This window comes from Anopheles nili, chromosome 2, assembly GCF_943737925.1.
Source record: "Anopheles nili chromosome 2, idAnoNiliSN_F5_01, whole genome shotgun sequence".
Lineage (NCBI taxonomy): Eukaryota > Metazoa > Arthropoda > Insecta > Diptera > Culicidae > Anopheles > Anopheles nili.
This window is the reverse complement of record NC_071291.1, coordinates 6,979,579-6,998,857: the sequence shown is the minus strand read 5'-3', so window position 1 is coordinate 6,998,857 and position 19,279 is coordinate 6,979,579. Positions and strand designations below refer to the sequence as shown.

General features: G+C 47.1%; 1 protein-coding gene across 1 annotated transcript; it reads left to right on the top strand.

Annotated features, from left to right (window-relative positions):
- The first annotated feature begins 427 nt into the window (after positions 1-427).
- LOC128721822 (chloride channel protein 2) lies at positions 428-19,244 on the top strand. Its single transcript, XM_053815617.1, has 10 exons — positions 428-471; positions 2,103-2,442; positions 15,367-15,474; positions 15,634-15,799; positions 15,873-16,503; positions 16,578-16,679; positions 16,755-16,989; positions 17,082-18,428; positions 18,517-18,573; positions 18,696-19,244. The coding sequence occupies exons 2-10, from the start codon at positions 2,293-2,295 to the stop codon at positions 18,927-18,929; spliced, it is 3,030 nt and encodes a 1,009-aa protein (XP_053671592.1). The 5' UTR covers positions 428-471; positions 2,103-2,292; the 3' UTR covers positions 18,930-19,244.
- The last annotated feature ends 35 nt before the right edge of the window (positions 19,245-19,279 follow it).

Sequence of the window (19,279 nt, the reverse complement as noted above, 5' to 3'; positions counted from 1 at the left end):
TCAAACCGTGCGGGCTTCGGTTGCCGAGATTGGTTGCGATCGGTGTGTGTTCATTTTTTTTTGTTCGCTTTTATGTTTAACTTTTACACAATTCTGTGGATTTTGTTGTTGACTGTTCGTCCTGGCTCACCGATTGCAGCTCGCTCGATCCGGTTCTTCCGTTGGGCATGCGAAACGGAATCCCCAATTCGTTCGGGTGAAAGCTCCGATGGGCGCTTCCGAAATCGCGCGCGCGGACGTTGTTAGAGCTTTGTTGTGAAAAGAAATATAAACGCCCGGAATTTAGGTTAGCAACGCCCGCTAGCTGCCGGTTGTCGATGCATTTTTGGTGCGAGACCGTTGTGTCGAGATCGTGATCGTATTTTTTTGTGCGTGTGTGTGTGTGTGTGTGCTTATGTGTGTCCATCAACCCTGCCCTGTGCTGTACGTTATCGGGCACGATCCGGTTTCCGCAGTTTCCAGTTGGGGCGGGTAAGTTTGGCATGGTACTAGCTTCATCAAATCGAAATGGTCTGATGGAAAAAAAATACGCCTGTCGAACTGAAGCCACGAGATCAGGCCAGACGTACTCTTCTTCTTAACGCAATTTGCAAGAAGATTAAACCCCCAACAGCACAACGTGGAGCCTTGTCCAAGTGCCGATTCGTCGATATCTTATCTGTGCTGAAACCCCGATTGGCTTTGGAGAAGAAGTGGTGCTCGGAAAGGCATGATTTCGCTTGTCGAAAGGCGACACGCGACGAGTGATGGGACAACGGCTCCCTGTCGTGGTGGCCTGTTGTTTGTTGATAGGTCGTCAAAAATGCGCCAGCTCTGGTGGAACTTTTGTCGAACACAAGCGTCCTTGTCACACAATGGCAGTCCTTGTCACGACCCGGGCCGGGTCTGCTCGTTATCGCTCATCGTTTTCGGTCCACTAGCTCAGCCTGAAGTCCGCTACGGACGGTGCATTTAAATATCATCCACTGAAGCAATATGCTTGTATGAACATCATGATTTGTGCAATTTTATTGTTCGCTACGCGCAATGGACTCAGAGATTGCTCGAACGACTTACACCGATCTAAGGCTACAGTTGTTCTAGAGATAAAGCTTTCACATTTGTGATTTAGGAATGTGCAAGCCTACCTGATTCATATCTATTGCACGCTCAAGTTGCACAAGCTCCGTCCCGAGACTGATCATAAATTCCCCGTTCAAACGCAAACGGCAGCCCGAAGGAGATAATTCCATTCGATGAGCGTTTAATTCCAATTCCAAAAAAAAATCACCCCATGCAATCACGGCATTCGTGCCATAAATTTGCGGCGTGGATGTTTAAGAAAAAGCACCTTCGTGTTGAAATGTGGGTATTTCCATTCGGAGGCTTGCAGCCGCTGTTTGGAAACTGCAGGCACATGCAGTCGGAAGCCGGTTGTGTGATAAGTTGCGGTTGGCTCGTGTGGCCTTGGGATTAATTATCGTATGAAGGGTGAGCGGTAGCGATATATCGAAGCACACACTCCAGTTTTGACCTTTAATTGCCCCCCCCACGAGGGACACATTTATGATTAGTTTTGACACCATTAGTGTTGCTAATTGTACCGCCTGCAGGTAGGCGGTACGGCTTAATTAATTAACTTTCGCTTATGGCTATAATATTGTCGTTTAAACGGCGTATAAGAAATTTTTTGAATTTTTGTGTTTTAAAACAATGAGACAATTAACATTGCTGTTGCATTACGGCAGACTTTCGTTCGAAAGTGATTTCTAATTTCATGTATCAAATTAGATCCCTCCTACTTTACTCTGCTTAGGATCTAACTACTATGGATTATGCAAAAGGCGACGTAGCTCGGGTCCAATATCCAGCGTATCATAATGCCTCACAAGCATATCGTATCGTTTTGCATAGGGTCGCTAAACGCAAAGACTTGACTGTTTCATTATCACTTAACTATATATGCAGCCGCGTTATCATCTGATGCCCCGGAACGTCACCGGCTGACCGGCATCACGTGTTTGGCCCACTGTTGACCGATCTGATTGACACGTTTGCCTCGTATGAATTTTCTCTACCGCATATTAATTCCTTCCTTCGTTTACGTCGCCGTTTCTTTGCAGCTTCTCGCGGTTTAAGAACGAGAGGTGACACAGTGGCTGGATTTTCCAACCGTGACATATGTGCCATATCCACCACCCACCGGCGAGAATAAGTGAAACCGGGCGAATTGTGCGTGAACTGTTGCGTGATCCCGTGTTCAGTGTTCAGTGTTTTCCGACGTAATAGAAAATCCCCACAAAACAAACCATCATGAAGAACAGAAAGCTCGGTATGGCGAGTGGTGGAAGCGGCGAGATGGACTTCCTTACGGTCCCAACGAAGATCACGCCGATGAAGCAGGTGTTGGCGGAAATACAAAGCGACGACGAGGAACCCGGACTCGGCTACACACACACGCTGGTAGGTACAGGCACGCACTCGGCTGTGCAAACATATTTGTCTAATATGCTACGAAAACAGCGGGTTGGGGACATGAGCCGGAGATAGCGCCGCGTGCGAGGCATTTCTGGAGCAGTTTCTTTTAACTCTGCCGTGCGTAAACCCGACTCGATCTTCGCCGCAAAAGGGGCGTTTTAAACTGCGCTTAGGCCAAACTCCGTTCCCACTGGATGTTGACATTTGCCTCGGGGAGTCACGCAAATAAATAACACAATGCAAACAGTAGCTCGGATGCTCGGATTTGTGCGAGCGAAGGTTTCGCATAGACGGTCCCAAAAAGCAGCACTACGTGATGCAGTGCTAGGAATTCGTAATACGCCGATCGAACAAATCATCTTTCGCAAATTGATCTCATCACGCGTTTTTCTGATGGCCGTTTGCATATTAAAGATGTTTGAATATTTGAAGGTGTTTTGGATATTAAAAATCATATTTTGCATCAACTTCGTCCTTGCGCTTCACGCATGCGAACGACCCCAGCTGATTGGTTGTGGAAGGCACTGGTAAAAATTAAGTCTGCCTTTAGAGGTGAGCCGGCTCACCAAGGTCACCACGGTGATGATCTCAAAATGCTAAAACATAAACTGGCAATACTGTCCCAAAGAGGTTGCTTTATTGATTAAACTAATTGCCTTGGAACTGTTTTATCACATCTGTTATCAATTAGTATCAATGTGCTGTGAAGCGGGTGATGCTCTCAAACAAATACTTCAACTCCTTCGATCAGTTGCTTGTCTATCATTTAGTTTCGTATGTTTATTGGGTTATTGAAGTGATAAAATTTCGATACAATAGATCAAAACAAAAGATAAACTCGACAAGTGTAAAGCCGCTTAATAAATCTATGTTGTTTTAGCAAAACGTGAGCTCAGTTGTCAAGCGAAGATAAGAATATAAATAGTTAAAGATGCATGTTGAAGCAAAAAAAATCTCACTCTTTCCTAGAAAGATAAGCCAACATGATTACTTCTACGCTCTGAGATAACCCTTATCGTTAGGGCTCACGTTTTGCTAAACTGTTGTTGTTCCCAAAATTGGACGCAACAAGTTTGTTGAAGTTTTTCGACGTATCGTGCTTGCCATACTGATCTTATCTATTTGTAGTGATGGTTCATTGCTTTATTATTCGGTAGCTTCAAGTAGAGGCATTAAAAGTTTTCAACTTTATCATGGGACACAATATATCATTTTTTAATCATTTGGATTTGTGGCATCAATAAATGATACCCCTCCTTACAACGGTAGGTCATCAACCTTATTTTGTTGCTACTTCTTATCATGTTTCTCTGATGAATAATTAAACCCCAAACTTCTTCTCTGAAACATCACATTACGACTCAATATGGAAAAAATATTCTTCATTCTACATTCTAACATGCTTACAGAAATATTGGAATATTGCAATGTTGCCTGTTTTAAGTTACCACTTTCAATCTACGAATTAAATGATAAGTAAATAAAACGAGAAAAGAACCTCTATTTCGCTGTAATGTGCAGACTGATCCTTGCACGTGCTTATTTTACATACTTACCTGATTGTTGTCATTCGTGTAAGAAGTCCTCAGTTCTGAAGTGGTTTTCTTGTCCTCTACGCCTAACGGCGCGCTGAACTTGACATTGTGGACCACAAAAACATGCATCTCTGAGGACATACACTCAGATACTGAACTGCCCCATGTTGACCGGCCCTAGAATGGTCTACACCGGAAGGTCAGTGCCGCTATCGCCCGATCAAAAAGCCCCTGGCCGTGTATCAGACCGTTGATAAGAAAGTGTTAAAGATCTATCCTCTCCCTTAACTGATTTCGATCGGTGTACGCCAGCGCCACCTTCGATTCTCGTATGCTTCGAGCACAACTCATATCTCACCGAGCGAAACGGCATCGAAATGCTTTTACCAGTGAGTGTTGATTTTATCGACGATGGCGGCGTTTGTATCTGCCCGACTTGGATTCCGGGAAGGTTTCTGTGTTTGGCGAATATTAGCATTCGCGCGCCACAGTTACGGTTCGAACACACCGTTTGACAGCTCCAACGCACTCTTGTGTCTCGCATTGAGTGAGATTGAATTTTAAATCGGCCTGCAGAAAAGGATGAAAATCGACGGAAAACCACCGTACAACCCGCGCCGGTTTAATCGCTACACGATGGCACTGTTGCAGGAGGTCGGTTACCAAGGCCAGGGTGACGGTGAGGACAGCAACGAAAACACGGTAAGAAAGCGCGTGTGACGCCGACACGATGGAGTTGGCGTGGGTGCCACTGAACAGGTTGAATGCTAATCGACTAGGAATGCACGCTACTGCTGACGCGCACGTGACTGCATACTAGTAGGGCACGCGCCGGTCGGCCATCGGTGCGCAATCTGATCAGTTCCATACACTCGATGCCCGCTAGGTTTGGAACCGGTTCCGTGTGATCGTGCCGATGATGGGTGCCGTGTGAAGGGTGAACTGGCGTGGTGAAGGCAAGGGTGCATTGTGGCGGTGCTTTTGTAAGCTTGCGCCATCGTCAACGCCCTTTGGTTGGGTGGTTCCGGTAGGCCTCGGTGTTGAGGTGTTCGTAGTGGCCTTGACGTTGACCGTCGCTAATGCAAGCGCATCTAGCTAATGCAACTCAACTGCAATAGACGATAATCGTTGCCGTTGACGGAGTTTCTAAATCGTTTTTGGAGTTTTTACATCAACAGCAAAAGGACATGATTGGATCGATTGGGTATTTGGCTGATGATGCGTTTTGTGATTGCAAATTGTTGCAGTGAGTTGCTGGAACGCGAACGTTTCATGGACCGAATTAGCTAGCGTAGTATAGCGTAAAACATTTAGATAGACCCGTATTAGCTGATATAACTTTTACGGCTCTGTTTATGTTGGTTTTACTTTTTATTTTCCTGTCACTATGCAGTTATCTAAACGGCAAGCGGGAATGATAAACCCACTGCAATAAAAAGATCAATAAAATAATTTGTCGATTTGGATATCCTCATTGTTATCGTACCAGCCTCGCCGCTGATTTGCGCGTATCTTTATGGAGCGACTTTGTGTTTTTTGTTTCGCATTACTCCATGAGGGGATGTAAAACAGGTTGACACATTTAAACTCAACGAGTTCGACCACCTTCGGAATAAACCGACCGTGCAAATATCCATGCTGTGGGCCACGGCTAGGATAAGATGGGAATTTACTTTTATCAGCTTGGATACGGCACGCTTCTGCAGTTGCCGGTCGCTATTAGTGATATGAACAAATCGCATCGGTCGGTGTGAGAGTGGCTTTCTATTTTTGAACCAAACATCACATAAAACCGCCATTCTGTTAGCCTCAATTCATAGTTGCTTTATCGCAAAACGGATAACTTTTTAACTGCTTTTGTAAAAAAAAGCACCTTTCCATGTGTTCACCACATTTTTTATACTAAAAACTTGCATTGCAATTATTTTAGAAATATTAGAAGTAGGTCTAAATTCATCACAAACTTACTTTAATCGTCCTTGGAAAAGTTAGAATTCGTTTTGGCAAAACTTCCTTTTCGTTATTTGTTTCACACCTGCACCCCAACGCTGGTCAATGCCAAGCAGTGCATATTACTGACTTCACGATCAGAAACGCAACCCCGATGCCAAAAAGGTTTTCTAATTGTCCGTTCCAAGTCCCACAGCGTTCGTACCACGTCGCAATAACTGAAGGGTATTGCAACCATCCATACCAACCATATTGTCAAAGGTAGGACGAGAACCGCTAGGTTTGATGCCGAGTTTTTAGCGTGCATACGAACGATGCATACAAACACTGAACCCGAACCTAGGTCACGCTGCACTAGATGTTCGACGCACGTCGAACGAAAGGGAATCTTGTTTACATCTCTCGCCAGCCAGCTGGCCGCAAGACGAGAGTGCGAAGCGATAACTGATGAATGTCCGTTATGCTTTTGGCAGTAGGAGAAATGTTTCTGAACAAACTTGAAGTGATTTAGATGAAGAGGAATTTGTTGCTTTTTTACTAAGTTCAAATCCAAATCCAAAACAGACATAGCATCGAATTTTAACTTAAAAAGCTACTAGATGTTAAGTCATAACTTAAACATGATCGTACTTTTGTTTTTAAAATGTTCATGAATAGTAATGCAATTCTTCTTGATAAAACTTAATTCATAACACATTCAGTAATGCCCGAATAAGTACCTTTATACCCCAATAGTAACTATTATTTGCAAATAACTTTTGAATATCACAAACTGCTGGGCATCATTGTTCAGCCATCAATTTCATAACAGTAATACTAGTTTAATGACCATATAATAAGAGCAATTTTGTCGAATAAACGAAATTATTCGCAGCTAGGTTTTATTGGTTTATAATTGCAAAGAAATTAACTTAGTTGTTGTTGTTAGCAAGCGAAAAAAATCGCAAACAACACCTGTTGGTCTTGTTCTGTTCAACAATCTAATTTATAAAAATAGTATTTTATATTCCAAAACATGTTACAAGAAAGCAGCGTGATCCAAAGATCATGAAGACGCCTTTCTACCAAAATACTAAAAGTAACTAGTGCAAATTGACTGTGCTTAATGATCGTACCGAAATCTGTACAATGTTCACCGCGGTACATGAAACGTGCCTGTCTAGTGACGTAATTCGAATGCACGGTGGTACGTTTAACGTTGTAAGCAGTGCGATTTCTTTTAATTAAAACGCTCAGTTCCAAATATTGGTTCTTCGATAAGAAACTACACGATCGGGCATTGTTTTTGAGCGAAAGTGTCCCCGAAAGTCTATAAAAGAGCATTGTCTACCATGGATGCTCGACTAGTTCGGTGGAATTTTAGCGTCTACGCACAACCATCTCGAATTCTCTTAGCACATTCGATTTGTCGTGCTCCAGGAACACGATGGTCCGCACGGAAACTCTTAAAAAGGAACGTACCAGACGACCACATCCGCTTCTATGGGACAGCCAGTACTCTACGGTCGAGGTAACTGCTTCACTTTTGTTGCTCCTGTTGGAAAATGGGAGCTATAGCTGTGGTTAAATGGACCTCTCACCTCCAACAACCTTTACCTGACGCTAACTCCTAGTTAGAAGTAGCCGTTCTAACTGGCTGTCTCTCCAGCTGAATGTCTTCCCGGAGAGCGTCCGCGAGTGCGCTAATTTTCCCATTAAAATCCATCAATCTAAATATTCTGCCCCGTAGTAGAACGGCGCAATGCGAGCGAAGAAAGTCACACAGTCCAGCGTGATGTCGCCGGAGAGAGCAGATCCATTGTCTGCAGGAGATCAGTTCGAGGGTGATCTTTGTGCGATCTGGACGTGCGTTCGGTGTGGTGTTTTTGCTAAAGTGCTAAAGTGTGCACCGAATCGTGTTCATCACTTCCGGTAACCGCTATCGGTGATGGCTGCCGTCGCGACGCAGCATAGTGAGTTTGGTGTTTGACAAAAGGTGGACAAACTTAACTGCAATGTGCGCCTGGTGCAGTTAGTTTCCGTTTCCAGAGCAGAGTCTTTTAACTCGATCGCGATCGTCTTCCTTTCGGCGCAATAACTAGCCACTGCCGAACGGGGAATGTAACCCATTAAATCACGCTCCTACCTGTGGATGTGGAGTTGACCTCATTCGTGCTTCTCGATCCGACAAACTATCCACCGGCTGACGTCAGTCGTCACGACTCTCGTTGAGCCAATCGCGACCCTTCTTTCGTGGATATTCATTTCTGCGCGTATCAACGCGAGAGGCACGAATTGAGCACTAAATTGTACCAAATTAGATAAGTTCCTGCTGTTATCCGCACAAGGCAGCGCCAGTTGTTCCGACGTTCCAGACGTTCCAGACGTTCGCGACCCAACGCCTGTAGGTAGTGTCCGGCTTTCCAACGCCTGTACGAGTGGCTTTTCCGGCGTCAGCAAGATGTGGCGCAAGTCCGATACAGATCGCACCGGGAAGGTGCGGGATCGGGTTGGCCATCGCACCTCAAGTGGTGGGCTGGAACGGCTGCGTGCCAACACCACGGACTACACCGAGCGGATCTTCCATGACGAGGAGTTTGGCGAAGAAAACGTCGAGCTAGTCGATGAGGAATGGGCTAGCTTCGAGCGGGTGCTAAGGTAATTTGCACAGTTCATTCTGCCTCGGAATGTCACCATCAAGACATCACAACGGATATTAACAGACCATGCCGCGTACATGTTGCTTTCTTCCGCACGAAGAGAGTTCCGCGAGCGCCGTCTCCTGAAGGCGTCAATGGACAACATGCCACGGCAGAAGAAGTCATCACGCAAACAGCGCGCACAAGCGTTCTACCCGATGCCGATGCCCAGCATGAGTGACACCGTCGACCCGGACAGTAGCTCCGCCAGCAGTAGCGATGAGGCGTACGAAACGGACGAAGACGGCTACATCCGCACGCTTGTAAGCGCCATACTGTTCGTTTCTGCATGTGCACGTGCATGCTGGCGTGTTGCTGCGTGCATGACGCGTGTTGACGCGACCGCCATCACAGCCATCGCCGCCATTATCTGTGCCGCCTGTTCGTGTCCACGCGATTGTCGGTACGATAATTACAACACATTAGGGTCCGTAATTGATGCCGGTATCTGGCGGAACCAATTCCAGCTCTGGACACACACGAATCGCAAATGAACGCTCGAATTGAATCGGTTAGCTTGTAAAGGTTCATTATTAGCTGCTATTTTCGTCGGTTTTCTTTGTAGCTCAGGTGAGAAGCAGGAGTTTCGTTATTCTCTGTCTTAGATTTGCATTTGCATTTCGTCGTCAGTTCCGTGTTTGGCTGGCTTCATTGTGATCAATATTTGGTTAAGCCCGTCTTCAGCAAACATACAATCTTTGCCCCGGCTCTCTTTAGCAGCCAAAGTGTGCCAAAATTTGTATCGTTCGTAAACGTGAGTTGGTGTTCCACACAAAATCCGCAAAAAAAGCCCTTCTTCTCTCGAAGCTAAGCGTCATAAATCATGCTCAACGTCATCTGCGGTCACCGCAGTCGCCGTGAATGGCGGCAAAACAAAACGCCGTAAAAAGCGGATCAGCTGGCGGCTCGCAAATGGCGCATGCATGCTTGGGAATTGATGAATCGTATTTAATACACGCTCACCGCTAGCATGCGTCCCATCGGCACGGCTATTACGGACTGCACCAGGTGCAGCTCGGTAGCGATAGATGATTGATAGATTCGGTGAGGGGCCCGGATCAACGCCACGGTCTGTCCGGTGCATAAATCGGTCTACAAAATGGCAGGAAGTAGTAAACTTGCTATCCCCCGTTGGCGTGGCCCGGCGCCGTATGTCATACCACACGTCCTTTGCCGGGCGTTTATTGAAGCCAGACCGCGACTATAAGCGTGCTGTATGATCGTAGTGGGGCGAACGACTTCACTGGCAATCGGTTAATTAAATTGTAGCCAAATGCCCTGACACTGCTCCACCCATTGAAGCGCGAGGGTGAACCGGCTAGGTGCCAGTGTTTGCAAAATATGTAAAATAACCTTTCTACAAATGCGAGTTAAAATTAAACATCGCGTTTCTGGGGTGAATTTCTTCGATATGTATTCTCGATACAAGAGCGTCCGGCCATTTTAACGATCATTGCTCGCTCGAATGGCATGGCATCGCCACTTATCATTTCACCTATTGCAATTGGCAACTTCTCCTGCGAGTGACTCCCGCGCTTGCGAGAAAAAAAAACCGGCGGGAAATCTACCGAACCGATCCATCGTCGATCACCGTCATCGTCATCGTCGTTGTTGGTGGCGGTCATTCAGACAATGGGGCAGCGTGTCGGTCGAATCGTTCGTCTCTCCGTCGCACGTGAGTAGCGGTGAACTTGGCATTTTCTTTTTTCGGCTTATTCTTGATACTGCGCCCCATGAAGGTGGGAAGGGACGCGGAAAAGGAATCCCGCGTCCTTCGCGATCGTAAAAAAATCGCTTACAAGTACGCACACGCCGCTGTTCCGGCACCTGTGTGGGTTATGCTCCTTCGCGGTCAGCAGCAGGCTAGCGTGTATTGTGCATTAGTCGATTCGTTTGGTGCTGGGTGGTGTCGGAAAATTCTGACCGTTTTCCCACCCGTCAGTCGGGTCGCCAATGTCATCCCGGGCTGCTGCAGCGACAGTTCGTGCTCGCGATTCACTCGCGGCGGGATCGTGATTTGTGGGTACGAGTTTTTGTTTCCGGATTTTAATTCTCATTGTGTTTGCGCGTTTTTTTTGTTATTGCGAAACGAGAACACAAAATCGAGAAGATCCAGTCCGGTACGAGCGGGCGGTAGATCATGAATCCGATCGTTAAACAGTGATCGTCGTCGAGCCCAAAGGTAATGCCGCATATAGGTATTGAGCACTGGCTTCGGAAAATGGGATTTTTACCAAGGCTAGAGTATCGTTTCGCATCGTACCGCGGGTCAATAGCATCGAGTGAAAATATCCACCTCGTTCATAGTGCGTACGTGAACTTGATCTTGGCCGTACCGACCGACCGGCGCGGTTGGTTGTGAGGTGATTTTCTAGCACGCCGTGGGTCGTTAAGAATTGGAAGAAATTTTAAACAACGAAACGGTTGCCTTCGCTTTTCAAGAACAGCGTTCCCGCGCGCATTTGTTGCTCATCTCGCATCCAACGTACCCACCGATGGGCGACGCTGTTTTCGGCTGGCTGTGTTTCGCAGCAAAGCAGGAAAAGAGTATGTCGCTGTAAAAATAAACCCCCCCGGGTCCGCCGGTGGTCAACCTAGACCAAGCGAGGACAAAAAAAGTGAGCATCTGATTTTCCGCCGATTTCCTCTGAACAACGACCCAGCGTCTTGCCGTGCATTCACCAGTACGATCAGCCGGTCCGCCGAACAGTGCTGTGCGGAACGTTTGCCAATGGTGACGTTCGGCTTGGCGATCGCTGTTTGATGTTAGGGCAAACCGCAGTCGTATAGGATTGTAGAAGGGTTTTTTGCGTTTCGTTCCCTTCCCAGTCAAGAGATCGCATCTCGTGGTTTGCCAAAAGAAAGGGAAAACATTCAACAATCGATCTGCATTATCGCGTCAGGATGGTTGTGATACACACCTTCGCGATTGAGCTCCCGATCGTGCACGACGATGACGAAAAATCAAAGAGATTTTTGGCATCCATAAAACTTTTCGATAGAGAAACGCGATGTATCATTAGCAGCGTATTTGTCTAGCAGGTGGTTTTCCTCACTGCGCTGTTGACAAAAAACTCAAACCAAGACGAGGGCGATCATCGATGACGACAAGCGTTTCCTTTCGTAAGCAGAAACAAATATGCGATATCACGTGGAATAGTGATTCTTGATAAAAAAAACGCGGTACAAGACGTTGTAGAACAAGTGAACAAGTATTTACCGTTGCAACCAATTCCAAGAGGAAGTGTTCTATAGAATAAGTGAAGGGATATTTGGCAATTCAATTGGAGACGCACACCTCCACAAACTGAAGATCGATCGTGTCATGTGAGTGATTTGAGCGGATGCATTATAGTGCTTGCAGTATCTTTTTGTAGCTAGATGCAACATCCTACACATTGCACCTGCAAATTGTGTGTTCTTGTGTGAGAGAGCGTCTTCGTATGTAGTTGTTTCCGACATAGATCTAACATCGCACCTAGGAATGACGAGGCTGATGCCAAACGCGTGTTCAGCACTGTGTTTATTTTGTTGTCTTCCTAACCCAAAAAAAAATAAGAAAAATCATGTCTACGATCGTCAAATACCGGAGAGCGTGGATTCACAGATGTATACTGTAATTGCACGAGTTCCGTAGCAAGTTTACATGTGCTTCAGTGTAACACAATAACCTTCAGTGTAGTCTCTAATACTAGCCCTGTCGCCAATGTGGAGCGGAGTTGCACTCATTAAATTTTTGTTTTGTGCAGCTTATGGACTTGATTTTTGTTTTACGCGAGTAGGAGTTGAATACGTTGTATATTATTCTTGTGGTTTTACTGTAGTTTTATTTTTAACAATTGTATCGTAACGCAAATTTTTCTATTTATAGCCTGCAATGGCCATCTCATAACTACATATGGTCTCGTTACTTTTTCGAGAGGGTCGGTTTTTATTTTGCCGTTAGAGCTCCAGTCTTCAGTTTTTGACAATTGCGTTGTTTGAAGCTTTCGATAACTGCAAAGCATTTCAAATCCTTTATTTGAAAAAATTCTAGCTTTCAAAGATTAACAGAGAGAGCATTTTTGAAGAATTTTTGGCTGAAAATCAAGGATTTTGTATACTTCACGGCAAAGGTTATCTGTTCTTCCTGCATGATCACGCTCAATGATGAAGCAAAATGACGCAAAAGGATGATCATTGCGAATGCAATCGAGATGTATTGTTCGTGTAAAATAGATGTTACACTTTAGGTTCATTTTTTTCAATTTTATAAACCCCACACCGGCAACTAGGACTTCTCGACCTTGGTGACCATGTCACGGTGTCTCAAATTACCCGTTTCGTTTCGTATCATTTCGCCACCCGGGGGATATGGTGGATTACACCGTCTGCCGCAGGTTAGAATATGACTCATGGCGTTGTTTTTCCTTGCCAATTTTTGCAACATCTTATGACGCGCGATTTTGCAAGGATAACGAAGGACCCGATGTAAATGCGCGCCATAGTATTGTGTTTTGTTTTTAAACATATTTTCGATTTTTGTTTAGTTTATCTTTGGGACGTACGTTATCCTAAGGATTTGTTGTTGGTAAAATAATATCTAAATGCATTCAAAACTCTCTACCTGCTGATCGTCTTTGCATTTTTAGCATCAGACAATCGTATACAGTCACCAAAGCCAAAAAGAGTGCTTGCAGCGTAATCCATCATTCGCTCGCCAATATCTGAAGTCCTTCAGCCAATAACTCTCCAATGCATATACCGATCAAAGATGAATACGTACGGGACTTTTCGTTCGAGCCGGAAATTATCCTACGTCGTAAGGACTCGCTGGATATTCAGCGTGATAAATACCACCAGAAGCGACTCATTAGCCGCCGGAAGCGCCTGAAACACAGTGCCCTACAGGTTTTGGCCAAAGCCCCGGCTGTGCCGTCACAAATCAACCTAGAACAGACCGGCAGTACCGGTGATGGTGGAGATGATATTAGAGCTGTAGGTATCGCGAGAAGTGGCAGCGAAAGCGAGGCAAGTGCATATGTTCCGAGCAGCGTCTCTAGCGGGACCCTAGGGTGTCCTGTCGGGAGCGCCCTGGACGATCTCGATCCACAAGATAAGGAAGAAATTCGGCGAGGTATCGTTGACATCGAGATTGAAGAGTTCTACTACGTAAGTGGACAGTGGACACTAGTGGCACACAAACACACATTACACGCCAACACGAAGAACCATATTGGCAGCGAATCCTGTCAGGTCCAACAGCAACACTTTGTCCACAGTGCAGTGCAATTACAGATATTGGGAGTCATCTTCAAATTGATCGCTTCGTTGACGCTTTCGCTGAACCGTGTCTGGAACACTGACGCTAAACTTACGGATGCTTAATATGCTCATTAACAGCAAGCGAAGCATCGTAAGTGCACGCTGAACTTTAATTTCTTTCTGTTTAACGTTATCAATTCGTTCGATTTGAAAACACATTATTTAGCGATCCCGGTGATTGTTTTCGTATGTATGATTGATTTATTTACTTCTTATCTACGCTATCCGTGCTTTCTGTCGTAAAATCGTCGTGCAAGGCCATTCTACGAACAATATGTGTTTCGTTGGCATATCTGCCACTCTGTTTCGCATGTTCGCGCTCAAACGATGAGGAGAGAAAGAAACCCAGTCCGACTGAATGTCTAAACATGCTGCATACGTACGCTCGTTTGATGCGACTCTTACGCACGAAGATAATGTTACCGGATACATGATTTTTCCGTCCTCCATTAGTGATGCTGTTTTTACTACCTGCCATGAGTGTTTGAAAGATCTGTTTTTCGTGTCGACATTTAAAAGCAAATCAATATGGTTCATTTTCCCATCAGTGGCTCGGGCATGGCTGTCTCGTGCGGTGAATAAAGCCGTTGGTTTTGAGTTTTCTAGCAGCATGATTTCTATCCTTCGCTAATTTGCCTTTCAGCACATTTTACCTTTGCGATCTATCAATGCCCTTTCGTGTAAAAACGGGTCTGATGGCGTTTCGGTTAGCTTTAACAGCAATAATACACATTTCATTAGAATGTTTTTTCCGAATAGCTCCAAACGGGCTCGTCTACACATCCGACCTATCTGCCAAAACAGTTCAAGAGCAACGTAACTATTAATTATCGTTGAGATTGGGGGATTTTTGCACCGACAGCCAACCCAACCATCCAAGCATACGTCGGTGTTCTCCCCGATTACGACATCATAACACCCTGGGAGCATTTTTCTGCCGGGCACAGGCGTGCGTCTTCGCAGCGCTGATGCTCTTTGGTGCTATTATTATCCCGGCAAACCACCGCGACAAATTAGCATTGTTTCCATTCCTGTCGCCTCCCCCAGGCAACAATTATTGCAGGCGGTTCGAGCTGCGAAAACGGGACACTGTCATCAGTCATATTTTTGGGCTGTCCTCGTGGCCCATAGCAGCATGAACGGGTTAAAATTGTGCGTAAAACGCTACAGCCGGTATGCTGCTAGTTCATGGTCGCTTTAAGCGTTTGAATATGCTCTCGATGTCGTTTTTCTTTCACCGTACAGCTCCATTTACGAATGCTATCTTTTGCTATTGCCTCATCTCATAAGTTTGCTTGCGTTTCTAGTGCGATGTTATCCGTAAATTATAGCAATGAAAACTCCTTCCGCAGCATGACGTTTGTCGTTGCATGGTTGTGATGATAGTACTTTTGCCAGTTGGTTCTCATTACTGATCGCTCTTTCCACATCGCTTTCCACAGATGTATGGTCGCTACACCAAGGACCTAGGAGAATACGCCAAAGATGAAGCGCGAAGACTCAGGCTTCTTGAACGACGAAGAAAAAAAAATGATAAAGCAAGAAACAAGGTAACCGCGGACCGTTCCCAACGGTGTAACCCTTTTTGATGTGATCCTCGCATCCCTTTCCACCCTACCATTCCTTTCCCTGAAATGCCGCTTGGTGCAACGGCGCAGGATGAGCCATGTTTCAAAAATTATAAACCAACTAGATGGAAACCGTTGCAGGAACTGCTGGACGTCCGGGATAACAAGTGCTTCAAAGCCGCGTCGTGGCTGTGGCGAAACACATTCGCGCGGCTGGGCGAAGACTGGGTGTTCCTGGCGATGCTCGGCATCATCATGGCGATGCTATCCTACGTGATGGATAAGGGCATCTCGATGTGCACGAACTGTAAGTAACAGGCTGTGGTTCGACAGCATAGATCATAGCACCGTCCTAACTGAGCATGTCCTTGGACTTGTAGCTCGTGTTTGGCTGTACCGTGATCTCACCAACCACCCGGTGGCGCAATACCTGGCCTGGGTTTCGCTGCCCGTTTGCCTGATCCTCTTCTCGGCCGGGTTCGTCCACCTGGTCGCCCCGCAGAGTATCGGTTCCGGCATTCCGGAGATGAAGACTATCCTGCGCGGTGTCGCGCTGAAGGAATATCTCACCTTCAAGACGCTGGTCGCGAAGGTGATCGGCCTGACCGCAACCCTCGGCAGTGGTATGCCGCTCGGCAAGGAAGGCCCCTTTGTACATATAGCTAGTATAGTGTCGCAGCTGCTAAGTAAGATCATCACATCATTCCAATCGATCTACGAGAACGAATCGCGCAACACCGAGATGTTGGCGGCGGCGTGTGCCGTCGGTGTTGGCGCTTGCTTTGCTGCCCCAATCGGGGGCGTGTTGTTCAGCATTGAGGTCACCACGACGTACTTCGCCGTGCGTAACTACTGGCGTGGGTTCTTCGCGGCCGTTTGCGGTGCGACAGTGTTCCGACTGCTAGCCGTATGGTTCCAGAAAGCGGACACCGTAACGGCGATGTTTTCGACTAACTTCACGTCGGATTTTCCCTTCGACCCTCAGGAGCTGTTCGTGTTCGCACTGATTGGGTGAGCGTACTGAGCACCCGAGAGGTGTTATGTTATTGAACAGCCTACTTACTGTGTTCGTTCAAATTTTGTAGACTCATTTGCGGCCTAGGAGGTGCGTTGTACGTGTGGGTACATCGAAAGTACGTCCTGTTCATGCGCTCCAACAAAAAGATGAACAAATTCTTGCAGAAGAAGTAAGCATCGTGTATGGTTTGTCCCCATCCTCGATAGTCCTGATCGCGATCTTTCACTATGTTATCTCGTTACAGCCGCTTCCTGTATCCTGGCATTGTGGCGCTGATTGTGGCCACTCTTTCGTTCCCACTTGGATTTGGCAAATATATCGCTGGTGAGCTGAGCACTCACGATCAAGTGCACCAGCTATTCTCGAACTTCACCTGGACCAAACACGAGCTGACCGTCGAGCAGGCGGCCGTAGTGTCGAACTGGCGCACGTCCGAAACGAACGTGTTCGCGAACCTCATCATATACCTGTTGTACACGGTACGTACGCTCAGCATACGCTGCAAGTTCCGCTTCACACAGGATCTCGAAGTTCACCGATTGTCTCTCGATTTGTCGCCTCTTTCCTGCAGTTCTTCCTGTCGATCATCGCCTCAACCATTCCCGTGCCATCTGGTATGTTTATTCCGGTGTTCAAGATCGGTGCCGCGTTTGGCCGGATAGTTGGTGAAGCGATGCACCTCTGGTTCCCGCATGGCGTACGATACGGTGGCATGCTCGCCCCGATAATCCCTGGCGGGTATTCCGTGGTTGGTGCGGCAGCTTTCTCCGGTGCCGTCACACACACGGTCTCCGTCGGTGTGATCGTGTTCGAGATGACGGGCCAAATAACGCATATCGTGCCGGTCATGATAGCGGCCCTTATCTCGAACGCTGTAGCCGCACTGCTGCAGCCGTCCATGTACGACAGCATTATCCTGATCAAGAAGCTGCCGTACCTGCCCGATCTCCTGCCGTCCGGCTCGGGTATGTACAACATCTACGTGGAGGACTTTATGCTGCGCGAGGTGCGCTACATCTGGAAGGGCATCTCGTACCAGCAGCTGAAGGAGATCCTGAAGGCGAACAAGAGCCTGCGCAGCCTGCCGATCGTCGACAGCCCCGACAACAAGGTGTTGCTTGGTAGCGTGCAGCGTTACGAGCTGATCAAGATGATCGACAAGCATATTGGTCGTGAGAAACGCCTCGAAGTGGCTGCCAAGCTGATGAAGGAAGCTGAAGAAAAAGCTCGCGAGGAACAGGAGCGCCAGAAGCGCGAAGCGGCCGAAGCTCAGAAGGCACGGCGTCCGTCCCGTTTCGAGGTGGTCCCAGCACCGGACATCCTGAAGCTCCGGGAGCGTGCCAACAATGAGATGCTGCCTCCGCAAGCACGCCGAGAATCGAACGCCTCCGTTACAGGTACACCGGTGTTTGGAGGCACACAGCCCAAGAAATCGATCCTGAAGAAAACGAACTCGTTCACGCTGAAGGGACTCAGTCCGTTGTCTCCGCACAGCCCAGTTCACACGCCTTATACCACGATCACGGGCACGGAGAGTCGCATACGGTCCGCGTTCGACATCATCTTCCGTAAGTCAGCCACGCTGCAGGACGTCACACCTGATCCCGAGATCGGTTCCATCGGCACACCGAGCATCGTCGGATCGGAAGGTCCGCCTCTCACGCCTGGCATCTCGAAGAAGGTGCAGTTGCCGCGGGAACGCGTCATCGACATGTCCTCCGAGGATCAGAAGGCCTGGGAGATGGAAGAAATGGCGAAATCGATCGACGTCGATCACCTGCACATCGATCCAGCTCCGTTCCAGTTAGTCGAGCGAACGTCCATCCTGAAGGTCCACTCGCTGTTCTCGATGGTTGGCATCAATCACGCGTACGTGACTAACGTTGGTCGGCTGGTCGGTGTGGTAGCTCTTAAGGAGGTAAGCAAAGGACATCAGGATGAAAACGCACCACAATTCGCAACTGACATGTAATTCTATTATTTCGTTCATATTCGTTGTTTAATAGCTTCGCTCTGCGATTGAGAACGTGAACAGCGGAACTCTAACACCAGAAACAGTCAAAGCTAAGCAGGAGGAAGAAGCACGTGCTCAAGAACAGAAAGGTAAGCTCCCCCGAAGGATCGAACAGATGACTCCGTCGACAAAATGGGACTGTAATTTATATTTCTGTTCCCTCTTGCAGAGTCAGACAACAATAATGGCATTTCGGCGGACGAACCCTTGCTGCCGAAGCGATCCGGTGACATGTACAGCGATAAAAAAGTAAATAACACAATCACCTCGATGGATTCGGCACTGTCCAACTCGGACAACTGCTCCGACATCGAGCTAGATAATATAAACCACGATCGCAGTGATAGTACTACCATTAATGCCACAACCAAACACACCAACGGTCATCCCGGCCAACAGCAGTAGCCACTGCTGCAGCTCTAGCTAGTAGTATTGCCAGTGCCGAGAACTGATAAAGGGCAGCTGATGTGGTGCCGAGTTGTGAGACTTGCCGTTGATGCACCCAAAAAGACACTACGATCACGACACGTACACACCACGTCACAAAAGTGGGCAAGATGCTCCGAAGATCGATGGCAACTTTTCCGACACCGTACACTACATGTTCACTGATAGCACGTGATGTTTTTGTGTGAGTTGCGGCCTTCAAAAATGCCGTTATAAAATCCCTTAAGGATGCGTTACGTGCTGATTATCCTGGCACCGTATTGTACTGTATGTTATGATTGTCACTCAGCAATGATTTGCTCACACCG